Source organism: Martes martes, assembly GCF_963455335.1.
Source record: "Martes martes genome assembly, chromosome: 1".
Lineage (NCBI taxonomy): Eukaryota > Metazoa > Chordata > Mammalia > Carnivora > Mustelidae > Martes > Martes martes.
In genome coordinates, this window is record NC_137888.1 from 194,834,927 (window position 1) to 194,856,331 (window position 21,405).

Genomic DNA, 21,405 nt, shown 5'->3' on the forward strand with positions numbered 1-21,405 from the left:
CATCCCTGGTTTCCTGCCCACCCCCAAATCAAACATCTCAGTAAAAGGCACACAAGTGGTGCACGGGGAAGGGAGGTAACCGGCTGTGGCAACCTGGGGTATGGACACATGGTGGGGGAGGGGCAGGGTCCTGACAGGCGGGGCAGGGCTGCCTCTGGGACCTCTGAGGAAGAGACCTCCTTGTGGGCAGCATGTATACCCTCTTACAGAGATCACTGAACAGTAATAGTTCCCACAGTGAAACGGCCCTGCTTTTCTGGCCAGAATTTTAGAATGAGCTCCCTTTAAAACGATTTCATTATTTTTAATGCCTTTTTTTTTTTTCTTAAAAAAAAAAAAAAAGACTAATCACTGACAATGAGAAGAGTTTAAAATAGAATTTTAGGCTTCCAGATTTTAATGGCCCTAGAAAAACGCCATTGTTAACAGAGAAGCAGCTGCATACGTCTAAAAAATCACTTTGAGATTTGGCAGGGTTTCTTAAGAAACTTGAGGCTCAGCAAAAAGTTAAATAAATTATCCTTGAAAATGTCCCAAATGCTTAGGAACTAACTTCCAAGGGAATTTTGTCCATTCAATTAACCATGTAACACCAGCTTCCTAAGAGCAAATTTACAGAATGGACGTTTTCCATATTCCACAAATGCACAAAGCTAGAGCTACCAGCCACGGTAGCCAGCAGACAGCCCAGTAACGGCGCCGACTGCCTCTCCTTCTGTCTTCCTTCCAGTGGAGGCCTGTGACAGTGTGATATTCAGTGTGATATCATTCAGGGGTTCCCAACCCCGGCCTCACGTGGGAACCTCCAGGGAGCAGTAGATCAAGCCGTGCCTGGGTCCCACCGCACACAGACCAGTCTTCGTCGGGGTGGGGGAGGGGTATGGCACCAGGATGTCTGCGTTCCCCAGGTGACTGTCATGTACAGCTAGAGGTGGGTACCGCAGGGGCAGACGGTGACGTTTAGTAGATCAGACAGAAGAGATGAGATGTGCGCATGCCCAAGCACTGGATTTGGCATCTGCTCTCCGACAGCAAGCACAGACAAACCGCAAACGGACGTTGAGCCAGAAAGCCGTGCCTCGCTACCTTCAACATGACCAGGTTTGTTTTCCATCAATACTTAGAACTTCACAGTCCCTGAACAGGAAAGTACAGGGACATGGTCCTAAAAGGGGTCCTCAGCCTGAGGTTGGTTAGAGGTCTAGTAGGATCTGCGAGAATTGCTGTGTTTAGGTCAAGTTATCCTGTAGTCTGATAACGGCATCAGTACCAAGTACTCCCGTGATTACAGTGACTCCTGCCACAAATCAAACTTTAATCCTCAGGACAACCTGTGGGCAAGTATCTTTATCACCTTCTTGCAGTCAAGGAAATGGAGGCTCAGAGACATCGGGTCATTTGCCTATCACTCAAGTCCAAATTCCGAGTCACAAAACTCAATGGCAGCCAGTTCCAGAGAAGGGACACCGGCACGCTATCTAGCCCCACATCCAAAGGCTCATGACACCTGCAATTCATGTTTCCTGAGGTCCCGCCTTTGCGTATACAGCCTGAGGCTTGGCTATAGCAAGGGCTTCCTGTCACACTGTCACTTAACTCCCCCATGCCTGGAAGGAACCTGTCTCAATGCCATCCAGGACCCAGCTAGAAAGGGCAGTCAGTGGCGAAAGCATCCCAAGGCAGCACAGATAAAGTCAGGACACCCAGGGAGTGCCCCATCCCGTCTCCCTGAAAAAATACAGGAGCGGGGCTGGGATGTTAAGAGTGTGGGCCTGGCTCTTACACACCCAGGAAGCACGCTGGCAATGGCCATGCCCATGCTGCCCTGCTTGCTACTAGGTGGCAGAGACCAGACCTGGCATGTGCGGGCGGTGAACAACCACTGTCAGCTGGTGAGGGGATGAGGCAGGCCTTGTGGAAATCCTCTGTCTTTGCGGAAATCCTCAGGTTTCTTGCTGTGACAGGAAGAAGATGGACAGGAAGAAGACGACAGCTCTCCTTGGCCAAAAGGTCTGGGCTGCCGGGAGTATGTTCGAGGAGGCCCACATCCTCGTCGGGAGGAGACCTGGGGCTCTCATCGTCAGTCAGTTAACTCCCTGCATGGTTCCCACAGCCTGAGATCTAGGTCTTTCTTCCAGACCCTCATCACCCATGTCCTGGGAATCTGGTGACTCAGGAGATCAGAGCCTCACTGTCCAGGAAAGCCCAGCACCTGGCCAAAGGAGCCTCGTAAAGGACAAGGGTACCCACAGAAGGATGTGCTCTTCAGGATCGAACGTGCAGCTGGTTTCCAGGCTGAGCCACACAGCACCGTGCTCAGCACAAACCACAGGGACGTGGCACGGCTTTACCGGGTGAGGAGTCCTAGTTACAAAGTAAACTCTGAGGATTGACAACTTTCAAAGGGCCATTGTTTCTTTCCTTGATTATACTACTGAGCAAAGCGCTTCAGGGTTTGCAACACTGATCACCTTCTGTACCTCGCTCACGCCATTTCTCCAGCCTATGAAGCACTCCCCTCTCCCCCGTGCCTTTGGAAGCCGCAGGCAGTGCCTCCCTGGAGTTCAGCAGGAACACCACCTCCTCCAGGGAGCCTCCCCTTGCATCCTTGTGCCCTTGCAACGATGTGCCCATCGTTGCTTTGTTGTGCCCTTCAGGGCTCCCACAGCAGACTGCTGGCCCCCTGATCACAGGCCAGCTTGTCCCCATCTTACACTAAGGCCCGGCTTCTCTGTCTTCCCTCTACAGCCAGGTTTCCAAAGGCAGAGGCACAGAGTTCCGTCACAATGTGGCCAGGCCCTTCACACGTGGTGGCAGCACAGGAAGTACTGGGCCAAGACAAAGTGAGCGAGAGCTCTGAGGACTATCAGAAGACATTGCCTCAAGGCCACAGAAAATGCCCACTCCTCAAACCCCAGGCACAAGCACAGTCTCACCACGCCTGATGCTAGCGGCACGAACAGGGACCCTGTCCATTTCCAAAGCCGGGGCACTGAAGGGGTGAAAAGATACCACCCGAAAGGCTCACCCAGCAACCCGTCAGCCACAGCTCAACTGGTAAAGGAAGGGGCCGTGCCCAGGAGAAGGACCAGTACTTGTGCCGGCTGACACACGACATGCTACACTGGGAGAGGGAGGACGTGGCTGGCAGACACCCCCCCCACACCCCACCCCCACCCCCGGCAACCAAGGTCAGCGCCGAAGCTGCAGTCTGGAAACAAGCAGGGAGACAGTGGGGTAGGCATCCCGCCTGCTCCAAGAACAGCCTGTTGCCGGCCATATGATAGGCGCGGAAGCCGCAAGAAGCCCATTGGGATTCAGACTCAAATGCCCTGAAGACACAGACACCCTTCTTACACCCACTGACCCAGAGGACACCACCGAGTTTGGAACTGGAAGGAATACGCCCACATGAACTCCCATCTCAAAGTCAGCACACAAAGGCTGCTCTAGAAATCCCCCAGCAGCTTCCTAATGCTCAGGCACTGTGTCCCCCGTCTCTTCCTCGAGGGAGCAGCACCAGTGACCCTGGGAAGCAACAGGGAGAGGAGAGGAGGAGTCTGCCCACCGCTGGCCCCCTCGGAGCCCACAGGACTGAGTCCATCATTTGTAGCTGTGAGGACTGGAAACCCACACTCCCAACGGAAGCACAGACCCCGAGTCCTCAGCTAGAAGCAACCAAAGGCCACCTCAGTCACCCATGGGCCGCTCGGCCTTCACTTGCGTGATCTGCTGTCTACAAAGGAGGCACATACTGGCCTCACCTGCCCAGCCTTCCTGCCCCATCTCCCCCAACCAGCCGAACGAATGAGCCTCCCACCCCCACCCCGGGCCCTCCTCACACCTCTGCCATGGCTCAGAAGGTTTCTCCTGACACTGACCGACCTCAGACTCTACCATCCTTCCAGGCTCGGGACCAATGCCCCACAGCTCCCTGCCCCTCAGCACTGGGCACACAGATGCCACCCCTCCCAACCTGCATCTCTGTCCCCCTGGGCAGCATCTCGGCATGCATAGGCCTAACCATCCCCAGAAGGAGCAAACCACATCCCGTCCATCTCACGAGTGCCCCCCGGCAACCAGCGCCCTCCTTGCTGGATGAAGGAGAGACCGCATGACGCCTCAGGGGCCCTGCCCTAGGGGAGCTCGCTCCACCATCTTCCAGGAGGTGGGGCCCACCTTGGTTCTCCAGGCCTCTCAAGGGACACGTGTCTTTGACACAGCTTTTCCGTCCTTACAATGAACTACCCTGGATTGGAAACAAACCACAAGCCTCTCGGTCAAATCTACTGTTGAATTTCGATTTCTGCTTTTACCTGAGGCACAGATGGCCCAGGAATTGTGCAAGCTCCTCTTTGGTGGAAAGTGGTGGTAAACGAGACACCTCGGTTGACAATGGTAATGAACTCCAGGGGTTGCTGGGCACAGGGCCTTCCTGCTGCGGAACGTGCCCGAGAGGCCTGGTGCCATGGTGGGCTATGAGGGGAGCGGGCTCCAAGCAGCCACGCCGACTCACATGCGTCCTCGCCCTGCCTGGACCGGATGGCTGAGCTGGATTCTTCCCAGCTCCCGACGGGCTGAGCGCCTGGCTTCGCGTGTGGAGCCCGGGTGCGAGCCCCTCCAGGCGGCATAAGGACGGAGAGGGACTCTGCTCTTCAAGTTCTCATCCAGGAACATGGCTCACCCCGCTGGGAAGGAGCTGCAGCCCCCGTGCCGTGGGGTCCCCGTGAGTCCTACCGTGGCTGGTGCCCCACAGCAGGGGGTCCCCGATTTCCCGACAAGTGATTGTGGCGGGCCCCGTGACCTGGCACGAATCTGAGTCCCGAACCTCAGGCGGAGTCTCAGAGCTGGTGTAAATGCCCCAGTCCCCTCTGATGGGCGGGCGGGCGGAACCGGGCCGCTGAGAGGAGGCCGCCTGCCTCTCAGGCCGGGTCAAGGGGGAGCAACAGCTCCGCCATGCGGGCACCTGAATCACCCCTGAGCTCTCTCTGGTCAGGAGTAGGAAGGGGTTACGTACTGTTTCGTTTGCTTTCCTCTCCTCCTTCCTCCTCGTTCTCAGGATCAATGTCTTCGGCTTGGGTGATCCAGTCCAAGTAGCCCTTTAGATCCTCCTCCAGCTGCTGCTTCTCCCGGAGCTTCTGGAAATCTCCCCGGGCTTTAGCCTTCTCTCTCTCCTTTGAGAATTCTCTGAGGGTGGCAGAGAGAACAAGCACACATCAGGACGTCCTCAGGGACCTGGACCATGAGCCATCTGCCCTGCCACACAACAGGCTTGTGGCAGGACACACAGCGCTGAGTACGGCCACGCGAGCACAGCAACAGAGGCCACACATGTGGACAGGACATAGCACAGTGTCTTCCTAAGCAAGACCGTGGCTGTCAGAGCTGCAGAGACCACATCAACACATATGCGCTGTCCCTTAGAAAACCAACAATCCCCAAGATCCCAAGGAGCCCAGGACCAAAATGCCACATGCTATTGTGGCAGGCTTGCTGACTCCCACCCTCCCCCACCAGCAGCCTGGATTCAGACATGTCCCACCTCCCCCAGAGCCTCCTCGGAGGGCGGGCATCACACGTCAAAGAGCAAGGACCCGGGAGGGCTAGGCTGTGGTCAGAGAAGGCACACACCAGGTGCAGGGCTTCTTCCATACCTGTAGCCAAACACAGCATTCCTGACCCTCGTGTCCAAACTGAGAGCCAAGAGGGGGAGCAGGTGCCTCTAGCAGCATCAGCAGCATCGGCAGCTTCCCGCCAGAGCAGTGGACAGGGTCAGGACAGACCCACCTCACAGCCCCGTTCTCCCTCCCCACACAGAAAACAGAACACCGAGGAAGCACTACTGTCATCCCTAACCCCGCTTCCTTGCCATGATCTTTTCCCAAAAGTCTTCCCCATAGAAGATGAAGAGGCAATATGATTTGTTGCCCATTTATGGGAACACCTGTCCTGGAAAGGCTTTGGCAGAACATGGCAGAACACATTCCCAACTGCTTGTTGTTTACTCCGCCTTTGGTGTCTGCAATCCTCCATCTACACATACATACAGAATCCCCCATTTGCTCAGGCAAGCCTGGGAGTCAGGTGGGTGATTACCCAATTTTCACATCCAAGGAACCATCTGCATTTCCAACCGGGAATAGCTACAGGAGCCAAGCTACATGAGTTATGGATTTCCTAAGTACGATTAAAAAGCTGCTAAGGAAGCAGATGAGATAACAGCACAGCTTCCGCACACACAGCCCTGGATTCTGACAGAGGTTACATCTGTCTTCCTTCTGCCTTCCTTCTAGCTCAAAGATGGCACATCTCCCTATCAGGGACTTCTTTAACACAACCCAACGCAACCCAACGCAACCCAACCCAGCTAACACAACGAACGAAGGGGGAAATGATCTGCTTACATAAGGCCAACCCCTCTTCTCTCTCTTCCCTCTCCCTCTCCACTCTGGTCTGTCAAAGTGCTGAACAGATACTTGAAAGCCCAGGGATGCTGATGCTTCAGATAAGAAACTAAAACCCTCACCAAGGTGCCACCCTCTGCCCAGTGAAAAAGGACGACACTCATTGCTCCCCAATCCCCCCACATTTTGGATGCCCCAGAAGCTGTCGTTGGCTGTGTGAGGGCTGATCCACCCCCACCTGCCCCCTCTGGGAAGTGGGGGAGGCAGGGCTGCAGGGCGTCCTGGGCCTGGCCTGTAGAAGATATGACCTCAGGGAGTTTGCAGGGTGAACCAAAGCTGATTAAGACTCAGAGATGTTTTCTGCACTCCTCACCCAGGGCCCTTTCCTCCAGGGAGAATCCCTGTCCGTCTCCTGTAGGAGAGGCAGGGTGTTGCTGCTCAGGCAAACCACATCCTCAGGAGGATGAGGGGCTGCCAGGCCTGCTGGGCTTCCCGAGGACACGGTGACTCGGCTCTGGGTAGGTTCACCAAATTAATTTGAGTTTTAAAAAAAGTCACACCCGATCTATAATGACATCCCTGAAGGATGTAGTGGAGGCCCTGGAGGTTCATGTGTCAACATGAAAATGCATCACACCATCTGTTTTCTTAAATACATCGTAAAAAGCAACTATGTGGGCCTCATTTCAATTGTTCACCAGAAGTATCTAAGCCCAAATCTCTGCGATTTGATTTTGAACTTGGAGTACGAAATTTACATGGTTATGATAAAAACAGGGTATTCTTATTTCTAGATCCATAGTTCATCTGAGTTCTTGAAAAAGATTACAAAGATAGTAAGAGAGTTACCTGAAAACCCAAGGGCTTTACAAAAGAGAATTTTGCTTTAATATATTTTATGAAGTTTTTGTTTTTTGTTTTGCTTTCTTTGCATTAGAAATTTAAAAAGAAAGAAAAAGAAAGAGAGAGAGAGAGAACTCTAACAAGCGGTACCACTGTTGCCCATTCTTGGTTGCTGAGACATGGTAACACATGCACTGGTAAAATCCTGCTATGAGTAAAATTTCTGAGAACAAAAACCTGGCTTATGGCCCATTTGTTTTAAATAACAGTCACTATCACACAACTTCAGGTGACAGAGTTGTTCATATGAGCACTCAGAACTGATTGAAGCAGTTTCTGAATGGCCTAATACTCAGCAGGCAGGCAAGCTTTGCTGATTGGAAAGAACAGAGATTTGCAAGCATGAATCTCCTCCTGGTGGCTCTGAGACAGGCTGGGGGAAAGAGGTGGGGGGAGCATGGAGGGGGTCCCTGTGATGGACCTGTACACCACACTGGGCTCTCTGGTGGAAGACCTGGATTCTAGTCCCAGCTCTGTCAATGGTCTCTTCTGAGTTTCGTTTTTCTCAGCTGCAAACAGACATAAGACCTGGTCTACTGTTTCACAGAGATTAAGTAAGAGAATACTGTGGAAATCACAAAGCGTTGGACAAATGTGAAGCTGAAAAATAGAATATTTACGTTGAATCTGGACATGAAAAAGGCAACAGGAGGAGCTTTCTCCAATACTAAAGGGGGGAAAATTGCCAATAGCTCTGAGTGGGCTCTAAGCTACACGATCCCAGCAGAACTGAGAGAAACAGAGGACACATAGGACCCTAGGCTCAGAGTGACCTCCATGAGCCAGCCAGTGCCTCAGCAATCCTGTATCACTCTCTGCCCCGTTGGAAATAACCCAGTCCCATCCTGACTAACCTTCCACTCCAGAAAAATCCCACCCGAGTCCTCCAAATCTTCCATCGACCTCAGTGGATGAAGAAAAAAGTTCTCCATTTTGCATGAGAACTTGTCACTTTCGAAGCTTGTTACTAAAGGACTGAATAACAGTCACTACTACAAAAGTTGACTTTAAACAGCTATTGGTAGAAACCATCTGACTTTTTTACAAATGACTAGAAATCTAAAAACTCAGCATGTGACAGAAGCCTACTGGTTCAAGATCAGAATTCTACTTATGATACATTCAATCAAAAGAAAAAAAGATATAAGAAGGGCTTTGACAAAAAGGCATCCGGTGGGGCGCCTGGGTGGCTCAGTGGGTTAAAGCCTCTGCCTTCGGCTCAGGTCATGATCCCAGGGTCCTGGGATCGAGCCCCACATCGGGCTCTCTGCTCAGCAGGGAGTCTGCTTCCTCCTCTCTCTCTGCCTGCCTCTCTGCCTCCTGTGATCTCTGTCTGTCAAATAAATAAATAAAATCTTTAATAAAAAAAAAGGCACCTGGTATTTTATCCTTTATGTATGAAAAAAGGGGTAATAAGAAAACATGCATATTATACTTCAGGGTGTATCCAAAAGATAGAGCAGAAAATGCAAAATGGGGACCAATGGAAGGGAGGGGACAAAACAGGAGGGACCCTGTTAAGTGTAATTTTATAGTTTTGACTTTTGGGATCATGCTAATGTTCCACAAATTATAATTTCTTAATTAAATCACCAAGGACGGGATGGAGGGAAAATACCCCTAAAGTGGAATTGAATTGAGACAAAAGAATCTGATTGTATGTCAAACGAATACCATAGCTATCCTAAAGAGAAAGACAAAACTAGCTCAGGTAGCTTAGGATCTCTTGACTGCCTGCTCTCAGCCTTGGATAGGACCAAGTGAGGGAAGAACAGCAAATAAATGCTAAACTCCTTCAGGGAGTTTTGTGTTTGGTAGTGCTACGGAGAAAAATAGTACTGAAATCATTCCAGATGTATTATAGGACTCAACAAATGAGCAAATGTGTTCATGTTGTTGGGAGTCAAGGTTTTCGCTGTAGACGGAGGGTCTTAGAAACATGAAAGAAAGAAAGACTGAAAGGATCCTCTGGGGATGGACTAGAATGGGAGGTGTTGGTGGGAATTCATGATTTCTATGTATCTGTAAATATAAGTATGTGTATGTATATGTATATATAAATGCATTTATTTCCTAGCTCTGTTGAAAGGATATGGAAGCAAAGGTACCCCAGTAATTATGAGCACACCTGGCACCCAGACTTTGGTCTCTAATACCATTTCTATGAAAAGGAACCAGAAATCTTGGGTAAAATGGCTGATTTGAGGGCCAGATTAGAGTAGGTACAGGATGAAACAGGTAAGGAATTACCAAAAATAAATAAATAAAAATTAAAAGCAAAACAAAAATATGATAAGAGCATGCCATAAGGTCACAGGAGCCAGGGAAGTATCTCACACTGGCTAAATATGGGATAGTTTGGGCCCGAAAATAATGAGAAACAGAAATTAAAATTTTAAAAAATCAGTCCACACTTGTAATAGACAAATAAATGAAAAAAAACAAATGAACTGATCATTGCTAGAGGAGAGAAGAAGCGGGGTGGTCGGCAACATGAGTGAAAGGGAGTGGGAGATACAGGCTTCCAGTTATGGGATGAGTAAGTCATGGGGATACAAGGTACAGCACAGGGAACAGAGTCAATGCTACCGTGATAGCAGTGTACAGTGACAGATGGTGACGATGCTTGGGGTGAGCACAGCGTAATGTATAAACTTGTCAAATCACTATGTTGTATGCCTGAAAGTAATGTAACACTGTGTGTCAACTATACTCAAATTTTTTAGAAGTACAAAAACAAAAAAGCAAAAGCAAATGAGATAAAATATTAAGGGAATTCAGGTAAAGGGTACATTGATTATTCACTATGTTAATCTGATTCTTATAACTTTTCTGTACTTTGAAATTACTTCCAAAGAGAAAGAATTTTCAAGCTTTGGAAAAATCTAACCAGGGTAACCAAATGCAAATTTATGTCGCGTATGCATTTCCGCTTCCCAGCTAGACTGTAGGCTCTTCCCAGACGGACAATGTTGTCCATCTCTCATGTTTTCCTTTCCACATCTCTGTCTCTCCCAAGATGCCCCCCCTTCCAGTAGGCATGTGGGAAAGTCTGGATACAAAGCACATGAAATGAGCCCTCCTCCTTAAGAGGCCAGAATGCATCAGGAGAGAAAGCCCATGATTCCTGGGATCTCCCAGAGGCATGAAATGAGTGTGTCTCAGCCCACACACACCATCTGGACCAGCTTTCGCCATCAGCCTGCCCTTTCCCCTTATCATTTATAGGCCTCGTGTTGCTAGAGAATCCTGGTTGTTAGATAATCTTTCCTCCCAGTCTATGTCCTTTTTAAGGGGGAATTTCTCAGTGAGGAGTCTCCCTGCCCGCTGGACATCATGACCACCAGCCATCTACGCCGGCCAGTCTGCACACACCTCACCCGCCGAGGCAGCTGGAGGAGCTGTAGCTGGAGTGTGCGTGAGGGTTCCCCTCCCCCTCGACTTCGGGCCCCCACTGCAGATCGCGGCTTCATCCTGATGTTGTCCTGCTCAGAAAGCCTCGGGACTCCTTACTGCTGCCCTCAACGCTCCAGGGGCAACAACCACTTAGCCTGGCCCTCGAGGCCTCCTAGGCGTCTCCCACAGGTTATCCAGCTCCATCTCCCTGCCTTATCACAAGCACCTTGTATTCTGGCTGTGCTCTTCTCAATTCCTCAACCCTCAGAGCCTCTGTCCACAGAACTCTCTCCAACTGAGAAGCCTTCTCCCACCTTTGAATTCCAGCTCACCTATCAAGGCCCAGGTTTCCTGGCTACCCCTGGGCTATCCCCACTCATCAACGAAGAGTCCTGCCCTCCTCTGAATCCCCAGGGCACTCTGCTTGGTGAACACCAAGACACAGAGGTGTGTGTGTGCGCCCAGGCCAGCTGGCTTCCCCAGCGAGATATCCCTGATGGAGCCCAGCCCAGTGCCTTACCCCATCCTCACTGCAGAGAATCAAAGGTGACGGAGGGACCGTTAAGACCCTCATTACATAGAAACTGAGGAAGCAGAGGCTCAGAGAGATTGGTCAGAGAAGCCCACTGAGCTCCTGAACTGACCCTCCCAAGGACCTCGACGCAGGCAACCAAGAAGCAGAGAAAGAAGCGGGTAGAAGTACAAAGGGCTGAGGTCCAAGAAGCAGTTTAGAGTCAGCCCAGGAGGAGCCTTAAATCCCAAATTCAGAATCAGGATTGCTTCCCTGTAGGCAGTGGGGAACCACCAGAAGTCTGACAGAAGAGAATCCTTACTGGCTCTGTTCTATGGGAGTTCTATGTGAAGATGAGGTCGAAATAGGGAGAAAATGGTGCTGAAGCCAGAAGGCATTCAGGAAACACCGGATGACAGGGTTGATTCAACACCAACAAGAATGTGAGTCAAAAGTAACATGGCTCTGGGGTGCGTGGGTGGCTCAGTGGGTTGGGCCTCTGCCTTTGGCTCAGGTTATGATCTCAGGGTCCTGCGATCGAGCCCCACATAGGGCTTTCTGCTCAGCGGGGAGCCTGCTTCTCCCTCTCTCTCTGCCTACTTGTGATCTCTCTCTCTCAGTCAAATAAATAAATAAAATCTTTAAAAAAAAAAAAAAGTAACATGGCTCTGACAAAACTTCCAACTTCTGGAGAAGGTGCTGAAGAACACCTGTGGGGGCTGTCCTTACTGACCCTCACCCTCACACCGCGGTCACTTTGGCCTCTGCCCCCTCACGCTGGTCTCCTGGGTCTGGCCCCACCCAGAGTCATCTTCTCTGCAAGTGTGGAACCTTCCTCCAGGGCCAAACGATGCCCCCGCTCCCTGCCATGGGGAAAGTCCACAGCCACGTGTTCAGGAAAGAAAGGCCCGTGGGTGGGCGGGGGGGGGGCAGAGGAAGGCCAGACAGGAGGGGGGATAGAGAAGAGATGCCACAGAAGAGTCCCATTTCTGGTCCGTAAGTCTCCAGAAGGCTGCCACAGAAAAGAGGAAGTGGACCTCCTGTGGGTCCCAGGGAGAGAGCAGAAGCAGAGTAAGACTGATTTCAGAGCAAGAGAAGGCAGAAACTTCTAATAGTCCAAGTGCCCCACAGATGAAACAGGAAGCCATGGGAGACAGCAGCTTCTAGAGTGGGCGCCATGGAGATGGAGACCTTTGGTAGAGGGCTAGCACCTCGGTAGGAAAGCTGGAGCAGGGGATGTGGTGTAGACCTCGCCCGTATCTCTTCCCCAAGCCCACACAACACCCATCTCACTCAGGCCAGCACTTGCAACACACTGCCCCGTACTGTGTCCAGCCATGACCGTGGCTCAAGCCTCCTGGCCTCCTCTATGGCTCCAGGGGAAAGCGGACCCCTGACTGCTGCGAAGTGGTCCCTTCCTCACTGTCTGCTTCCTTCCCGGGGCAGCAGCCTGGTGCCTCTCTCAGTCCTGCCAACCAAGACGTCTGGTGGCATCAAGAAGCCTAAGGGCCGAGGGAGTCAGAAGCAATGGCCAGGAGAGGTCCTGATTGCGGAGCAAGGGTACAGCCACACCCCCGGTGGCAGTCACACGGGCCCCAGCGAAGCCCTGCAGAGGGGAGAGGAAAAGCGAAGAGCACAAGCGGAAGGCTCGGAGACAGGCAGAGCCTGAATGCACAGCTGCCTTTAGCGGCCCTAACCCGAGACTACCCTGGCCCGGGGCCCACCTGCCAACCAACATCAGTGCCAGCAGGATCTGCGCTCGTGCGGCGGGGGTGCTGCCTCAGTTTCCTGCAGGAAGGTCAGCCAGGTCACGGCCCCTTTCTAGTAATAACAGAAACAAACCTCTTACGTATGGGGATTTCCATCTGGGCTCCTCCAGGCCTCTTTAGGTGCACTGTCCCTCAGGTCCCCGCTACCTTGATGCGGGACGGGCAGGAGGACAAGAACTGTCCTCCCATCTCGCAAGAGTCAAAGCTGAAGTTCAACAAGGTGGTGTTACTGACCCTGCACCATAGGCTTAGGAAATAGGACAACTGGACTCCAAACTAAGCATTCTTTCCACAGACTCCCTATCCCTCTGCTTCCCGGCTTAGGAGATGTGCAGACAGGACACTTACTGGTCAGGATCAGGAGGGCTGGGTCAAGATGGAAGGCACTGCCTGCCCTTGGCATTCTGGTTTTCCTCCAGAGCCCCGACTCCAGGCTTAGCCCAGGGATAGTACACGCTCCAGAAAGCTCTGCTCCAGGAAGACACACACTGCCTGGAAGAAGCCAGCTTCCCTCCCACCCCAGGAACCCCTGTGCACATGCCCCACGCTGCAGAGAGCTCCCTAAACCCTGACAGTGCCAGGATTTACAGGTCCTGACATCCCTCGCTCTGGGAGCCCCAGCTCAGCCAACAGGATGGGGGAGAGAGCACTTAGCCTGAAACAAACCACTGCATTCAAATGGCAGGGCAGGTCACAGGGGACGGCCGCCACACAGTTGGCTCTGGAATTTGTTATTTCTCAAACGCCCCATAAAGTAAATGGGCCACTGGAAGTCAGGTTGATTTAGAGATAGGATTCCTTCTTGGGTTGTAATGCTATTTGTTTTAACCAATAAAATGTAGACGAATGCTTTGAAATTTGGGCATGCACACACGCACGCACACACACAGAGAAAACAAACACAAACAAGCATAAAAACCTTCAGTGAGCAAAGCCCACATGTGAACCACTAGGACTCAGATTTCCAGGGAAAGAGAGGACCCAGGAATTCACACACTCTCTCTCTCTCTCTCTCTCTCTCTCTCACACACACACACACACACACACATTCACACGCAACATTCATAAAAAGACAGAGTGGGGAAGCAGAAGAAGCCAGCCAGTGGTTTTGATCAGTGGAGGCCAGTCTTTCTTAGGTGTTAATTCTTTCCACTATGTAGACATAAAGGAAATGAAACAATAAAAAAGTAGTTGGGCTCAAAACACATTTTTATGTTTAAATCTAATTTGGGGGGAAGCACTCAAGTTCAGTGTCTGTTCGAGGAAATGAAGTGTTCTGTTAAAAAAAAAAAAAAGGAAGGGAGGGAGAGAAGGTGGGGTGGGTAGGGGGGAAGGGAGGAAAAAATCAACAACCTGTGATGTTTCACAATTTAAAAAATATTTTAAATGAGTGGCACTGGCTCAGGTTCAAAGTTCATCAAAATCACTGGCTTTGTTCCAGTTTCTCTCAGCCACAAAAGGCCAGGATTTGCCCCCAGGAGGCTGTCTTTGCAGGAGAAGAGCCTGCCAGCGTCCCAGGGGAAGGCCAAGCACCCCACTGTGACCTGCTCCTTTGCAGGTGACACAGGGCTTAGGGGAGGGGAGCTCATCTAGGGCGGTGGTCTTGGATGGCAAGTGAGCCACTGTCTGGGAAGAGGGATAAGAGAAAAGGGAGGGCTTTTGTTTACACAGCAAGAGGCTGGAGAAAGTATACAACAGTCACACTTCCAGGCAGCCACACTAGGACTGTTCTTCGATCCTGAAATAACCCCTGTGGTGAGTCTTTCCGTAAAGGGAGTGCCTCCTAATTTCTGTTCATACAGGTTTGGGTGTCTTAAGTGATGTCCTCACTTAAGACACGTTCCCTTTTTCATGTCTTTGACTGCCTTTCTGGACGTAAAAGTCTCTGAAAAAATGCTCTGAATAGAAAACAGTTTCCATCTTTTGAGAAGACAATCCATTTTCAAAGTAGGTATTTCCTAACTTTTCTCCCCCCCGCTTTTAATGACAAGGATATCTGCAGCAACTGCAGCTGAGCGGGCATGACCACACCTAACCTCAGGGACCTGGCACACGTGGCGCTTCCCCTCCCCCACCCCCAGAGCAGGAGGGACGGAGCCCCCTAACGCAGGATCAATCTGGCCTTCTGTCTCTCCTGGTCCTCTCTCATCAGCTGCTCCTTACACTCTATACTCCAACCATCCTCAAGTTCCTTCATTCCCTCCAAGGCACAGAGATGTTATTGCTGTGCATTGGTGTTGCCTAAGTTAGCCTCGACTGCTCGTCCCCATCCTCGCCCACGCTGCTGGGTCAGCCTGCAAGCACATTTCTCTAATGTCCTTAGAGTCTCCTGGATGAATCTCGCTGGGGTAGAATTTCATTCACAGCACTGCAATTGGTCTCTAGTATTTTCTTCTAACACTAAACCGTAAGCTCTATGAAGAAGGGGCTGTGTGCGTCTTATCTTTGTATATCAATTCCTTATCAAAAGTGGTGGCCATCGCTCGGTAAGACTAGGCTACATTTTATTTATTTATTTTAAAGATTTCATTTATTTGTCAGAGAGAGAGCACAAGCACAGGGGGCAGCAGAGGGAGAAGCAGCTTCTCCACTGATCAGAGAGCCGGATGTGGGACTCGATCCCAGGACACTGGGATCATGACCTGAGCTGAAGGCAGATGCTTAACTGACTGAGCCACCTAGGCACCCCAGGAATAGGTTAAATTTAATAAATGGTTTTATAGACTCAGGTCTTTTTTTTTTCTATTTTTCTGTTTTCTATTTTTTAATTTTTTTATTAGAGGAAGAGAGGGAGGGGCAGAGAGAGAGTGAGAATCCTAAGCTGGCTCCACACCCAGTGCAGAGCCCGGTGTGGGGACCTGAGCTCACAGCTCTGAGATCATGACCTGAGCCGAAATCAGGAGTCAGACACTTAACCAGCTGGGCCACCAGGCGCTCCTACAGACTCAGGTCTTAGGTTAATAACAACCACTTCATAGACATGGATTGTGGGCTCTGCACTACACTGGGCATATCTGATGACCAATGGCCATGTAAGGTTCTAGCACCTAAAACTGTACCCACCATTGTCATTAAAACAGAAACAAAGACAGCCAGTGTCCTGCAAAGTCTTAAAAAGTCCTCCATGGAAAGGAAGAAAGTGTATCTGGCATCTTAGAATGAACTACCCTTTCCTTTGACTGCATCTCCTTGTCGGAGGACAGAAGAGCTGCTCTCTCTCTCTGCAGAGTTACGTTTCCATGGCTACCAAAGACATTCTAGTGCTTCCGGCAGAAAATTTCCCATGCAGGTTGCACGCTAAAAGTTACAGATTTCTTGCTTCAATCTGTTTTTTTTAGAAGACGTGTGCTAAGAAGCATTCTTCATGGGCTCTCTCATCTCATCGTTTTCTCCAAATGAAATACACCCTTCAATCAAATGAGCCAAGCCTACATCGTTAGCTGCCACGACAGGCGTGCAATGTGTTACTTAAGAAGTCACTTGAGAAACCTCATGCTAGACTTATCCGATTCCAGTTTTTAAAGAAAAAATGAGGAAAATGTGTACCTGAAGTCTGACTCTGGATGGTGGTAGAACCCTTAACAAATAAACCTGTTGGAAGGTACCAGCAACCCCGCGGCATGTCCTACTTATGAGCTGACACCGTCTGCCAAGTTACGAGCCAGGTTAGAACTGCCCGGAACGGAGTGATGGCTGCCTGTGCCTGTCTGCGGGCAGGGTCTGACTGCAGGTAAGCAATGAACGCTGGAGCAGGGGAGAAGCTGGGACCAAACCCATCTGTTGGGATTGCTGAGAGTTTCAGCCCAATCCCACCCACTGAACTTGTCAGCGGGTGAACCCGTTGGTGAGAGGCTCACAGAGGAGATGGAGCCTCTCCCTCCCCGGAGAGGTTCCTCATTGGAGGGCAGGATGGGTGAGAAGTGCCCTCTGTGGACCATTACGTTTAGTTGAGACCAAGGGAATGAGCATATTTTAAGGGACACTCGGGGATTCAGAGACATCCATCCCCACTGAAAGGATCCAAAAAGACCACTTGAGCTAGAATGGAACTTGTTCACTAGCACTTGTTTTGTTGTTGTTTTTTTAAAGAATAGATATAGATAGACGATAGATGATAGAGAGATAGATAGATGGCACAAGCCAGTGGGAGGGGCAGAGAGAGACTGAGAGAGAGAATCTCAAGCAGACTCCCTGCTGAGCATGGGGCCTGAGGTGGGGCTCGATCTCATGACCCTGAGATCGTGACCTGAGCCGAAATCAAGAGTTGGACAGTCAACTGACAGAGCCCACCCAGATGCCCCATCACAAGCACTTTTAAGAGGAAAAAGAAACCAGTTTCTCTGAAGCCTCCATATTCCACTATTTCACTCCGCTCTGGGGGAGTCCTTTGGAGGAGATAAAGAAATGGGTGAAACATGAAGAACACAGCAGCTCAGGCCATATCAGCACAGACCCAGCCGGGGGAGACAGGGTCCCACAGGAGGTGTCCCCTCGCCTGACACGCAAGGAGCTTCCAACTGATGGGAGAAGTAGCTTGGGCCCCGGAGACACATAGCTCGGAATTTGATTTCTAGCTTGCTAGGAATTCCTGACTAGCTGTGTGACTTTGAGAAAAGTGAAACCTCTCTGAGCCTCGCTGCCCTCATCTATAAAACTGAGGCAAAAGCATTTCAGTAAGGTATTAGAGAAGACTGAAAGAAGTAAACTGTGCAAAGCATGTAGCCAGGTGCCGGGTATCTGTCTTAGCTGCTCTATTAACAAAGAACAAAGAAAACTCTCTCACACAATCTGTACCCAGAGTTGACCACCAAGTCCACAGATCTCGCCTCCTCTCTGAGGCCCCCAAGCGCCTTCTGCATCAACTCCTTCATGTTTATCTCCACCACCCCACGCTGCCTGTGCCCTCACCCCCTCACCGTCAGATTCCCCCCCGCCCACCTCCTAGCTCCCCCCTCACTCCATGTCACCCTGCAGGGCCCCAGCTTTGCTTTCCAGGCCTGGTTCCACATCGTCACCTGACTTTCACACACCTCTTGTCAACAGAAGCAAAAACTCCCACCTCCTTCACTTGGGCTCCCCAAGTGCGGCGGCTGCTTTCTGACCCCCCCACCTTGCACACCCGCTGGCAGAGAGTACCCAAGCCCCAATACACGTGTGCACTGGGCCCCGTGTTCCCCGCCATGTGCTGGGATCTTTCTTTACATCCTTGCAAATGCCCTCCCTTCCACGGCCAGCCGGAGTTTGGCTTCCTCGGGAGAACCCCCTCCGACGTGCCAGCCCTCCCCTGTACATCTGGGCCACGTTGCCGGGGGCGGCACAGATGCCAAAACTCAGGTGACCGAGGGCCAGACAGGTGACTGTGGCCCCTGGATGGTTACGCCTCCGTCAGCTGGCTCGTCAGCAACCGCACCGGATCCAAGCCCGGGTGGGGCACAGGGCATAGCACACACATGGTCGGGTGCAGGGCCGTCGCCCCCTGAAATTCGACTCCTCAGATAGAGCAAAAGCCTCCCAGACTCAGAAGCCAAGAAGCTGCAAACACTTGGAGGCTCCAAGGGCGGCAGCAGAGAACTCAGCTTAGACCAAGATTGAGTTTAACGCAGAATTTACAGGGCATGATCTAGTTCTGAACAGATTAATATTTTATCCCTGAATCCAAACCCAACTCTTGGGATAATCAGACTTAGAGAAATTAGGTTAGTGCTTCCAGAGCCGCTCCAGTCCCGGGATGCTGGGACGTCCTGGAGAGAAGGGCCGGCGAGGGAGCATTCAGAGTGCAAAGAAGGAGGCTTTCAAAGGCCCAGAGACAGTCTGTCTCAAGGAGATGACAGTCCGGCCAACGCTGAAAACACCTGCGTTGGGAAAAGTCGTTCGGTTCACAGGTCCCTTCCCGTCTGTTTCTCTCCTTGGTTCTGAGGACAGCTCTACAAGACAAGTGACAGGGCGGATGAGGCCACCCCCTTCAGGACAAGTGAAGCCCACCGGGGAAGGTCATGTCAGCAGGAAGAGGCCACCAGCATGACAGCCAGGCCCCTGCAAACCTGTGCTCTCCCCACCATGGTGACAAGCGGGAACCAGTCACCGCAGCAACTGGTAATCCCCTTGGCAGGAGGAGCCACCACCCGTAACCCTCAGTCCTCCACCTAGTCACACCCACCGCAATAACCACCACCATGAGGGATCTCGGGAGAGCATCTCTGGAGAGACAGAAGCTTCTAGCACACACCTCAGGCCGAGTGAGCTAGACCAAGTGGGCCAGGGCAGCTGTCAGCTGAGGACCCTCCTCCATCGGAAGACCTCACCACCAAGCCTCCACTCCCTTTGCTAATGACCAGCGAAAGCCTGCACAAAGCAAGGCACACATGCAATGCCCAGTCCCTCTCACCTAGTAGCCCCTGTCCCCACGTTCCTCCATACGACCTTGTCACTGACTCAGCTTTCCCTCACTCTTCAACCCTTCCCTGTGCCCTCTGGAATTCCTGCTCCTGTACCCTCAACCTATTCAAAGGGACCCCCGTCCTCCTTCCTTGGACAGAAATCTGGGTCACCCTGGAGCTTCCCGCTCTGCTTCCCTTGTGGTCTTTCCAGATCCCTCCTCAAGGTGGAGTTGCTTGCTTTTCTGTTCCTCTTAACATCTTCATTAAACCACTCCTTCATTTTGCTGGTGAAGTCCATCACACAAAAAACCCTGTTCCTGCAGGGATACCAGTGGAAGACATGGCCTTCTCTCCTTCCTCGGGGTCGGCTTGGGCCAACCTCAACGAAGACTCCTGGCTCCCAGCCTCCCTCTCCATTCCTCCCATCCTCCTGGGGGACTCCTGCCAACACCCAGCATTCCAATTCCTTGACCTACTGATCTCCAATAGCCATCCGTCCCATGCTGCTTCAGCCACCCCATCCCTGCCACACCCCAAATGTCCACCATCCCTAACTTCATCATAAACCCCAGCCTTCTGCGTTCTGACCAACCATAACCTCCTAACAGCCAACTTCCTCACTGCCACTTTAGACAATTTTCTATTTTTTCACCTCTCTGAAATGCCCGATCCATTGGACCCATTGTCTCCCAGTCTGTTAAGTCTCTCCCTTCCCCCTAATTGAACTTAGATTTCACGATACATCAGCGATCTATTGGGCAAAGTTCTTGCCAGTAACCTAAATGCTCTTCCATCCCTGGGGAAGGGGTGGTTGGGACAGGCTGACATCAGTGTCAGCTTCAAGTAGGATCTCAGCACAACACATCACTTCCTCCCAGCTCATCTGAGCCCTCTCAATGACTCACTCGAGCCTTCTCCATGCTCTCAGACGTACGACTCCGCCAGCTAGCTACCCCCTTCCCCTCAGCAGTTAAGCTTGCCTTCTGCTTCAGAGAAACTAAGAATTAGGCAAGAATATTCCCAGCTTCCCACCAACAAACCAAATTTACATCTTCCCACCCTCTCTTCCTTTCCTGTCTTTAGAAAAGAAAGCACCTTCTCTTAATACTGTCCTTTGGCATCTTAATAAATTGAGATTTTCAATCCAAAATCATCTATCCTTCTATTTCCTGAGGTCTTTAACTTCCTTCAGCAAAATTGTGTGTAGAAGAGGTCGTGTACATCTTTCATTAGATTCTTGGGATCTTGATTTTTTAAGCTATATTTTTTGGTACCTTGCATGCCTCTGTTTAACATTGTGAACATATGGACTACAGTTATAATGATGTTTTTATGTTCTTTTTGCTAATTCTAGCATCTGTGTGAGTTCTGGGTTGGTTTCAATTGATTAATCAAATCTTATTAGGGGTCATGTTTTTCTGCCTGGTCACCTTTAATTGAATGCCAGACATGGGAAGTTCCCTCCTGGTGGGTGTTTGATATTCTGTATTCCTAAAATATTCTAGTGCTTTGTTCTGGGATACAGTTTTTTGGATCCCACTGGTCCTGTGTGTCTTGCTTCAGTTTTGTTGGATCAGTCTGGGGCACTTCCTCATGGAGGCCTAGTTATTCCTCAGTAACTGGGCGAGTCCTTTGAGCACTTTACCCAACGTCCCACGGATGAGGAGCTTCTCCAGGGTAGCTGGTGGGAGCAGGCCATGTGCCTTGCCCTGTGTGAGCACGGAACCTCACCCTCCGTGATCCACTCCAGTGCTCTTTCTTCAGCCTGGGTAGTTTCCTATCAACAAGTGATAAATTGTAAACTCTGACACACCTTGCGGGGGACCCTCTGCTGGTCTCTGCAGTGCTCCTTCTAGGCCATTCTCTCCTATCTTACACTCTCTCCCATATACTCTGGCCACCTTGGTTTCTGCAGATACTTAGCTTCTCAACTTCAGGAGGTCACAGGGCTCCGCCAGGGTCCCTCCCTCCTTGTGCTCTGGTGGCCCCAGAACTCTCTCAAGGCAGGGAGCGGGGGCAGTCACGGTTCTCGTGCAGCTTACTTC

General features: G+C 51.1%; 1 protein-coding gene across 5 annotated transcripts in view; it reads right to left on the reverse strand.

Moving 5' to 3' along the window:
- CACNA1D (calcium voltage-gated channel subunit alpha1 D) overlaps positions 1–21,405 on the reverse strand; it is a gene marked incomplete at its 5' end in the record, with an annotated part of 425,478 nt that overhangs the window by 96,699 nt on the left and 307,374 nt on the right. For all 5 annotated transcript variants that reach the window (XM_080805951.1, XM_080805954.1, XM_080805952.1 and 2 more), the window contains one exon: positions 5,018–5,187. In XM_080805951.1, coding sequence (XP_080662077.1) covers positions 5,018–5,187 — 170 coding nt within the window. The remainder of the gene's footprint in view (positions 1–5,017; positions 5,188–21,405) is intronic.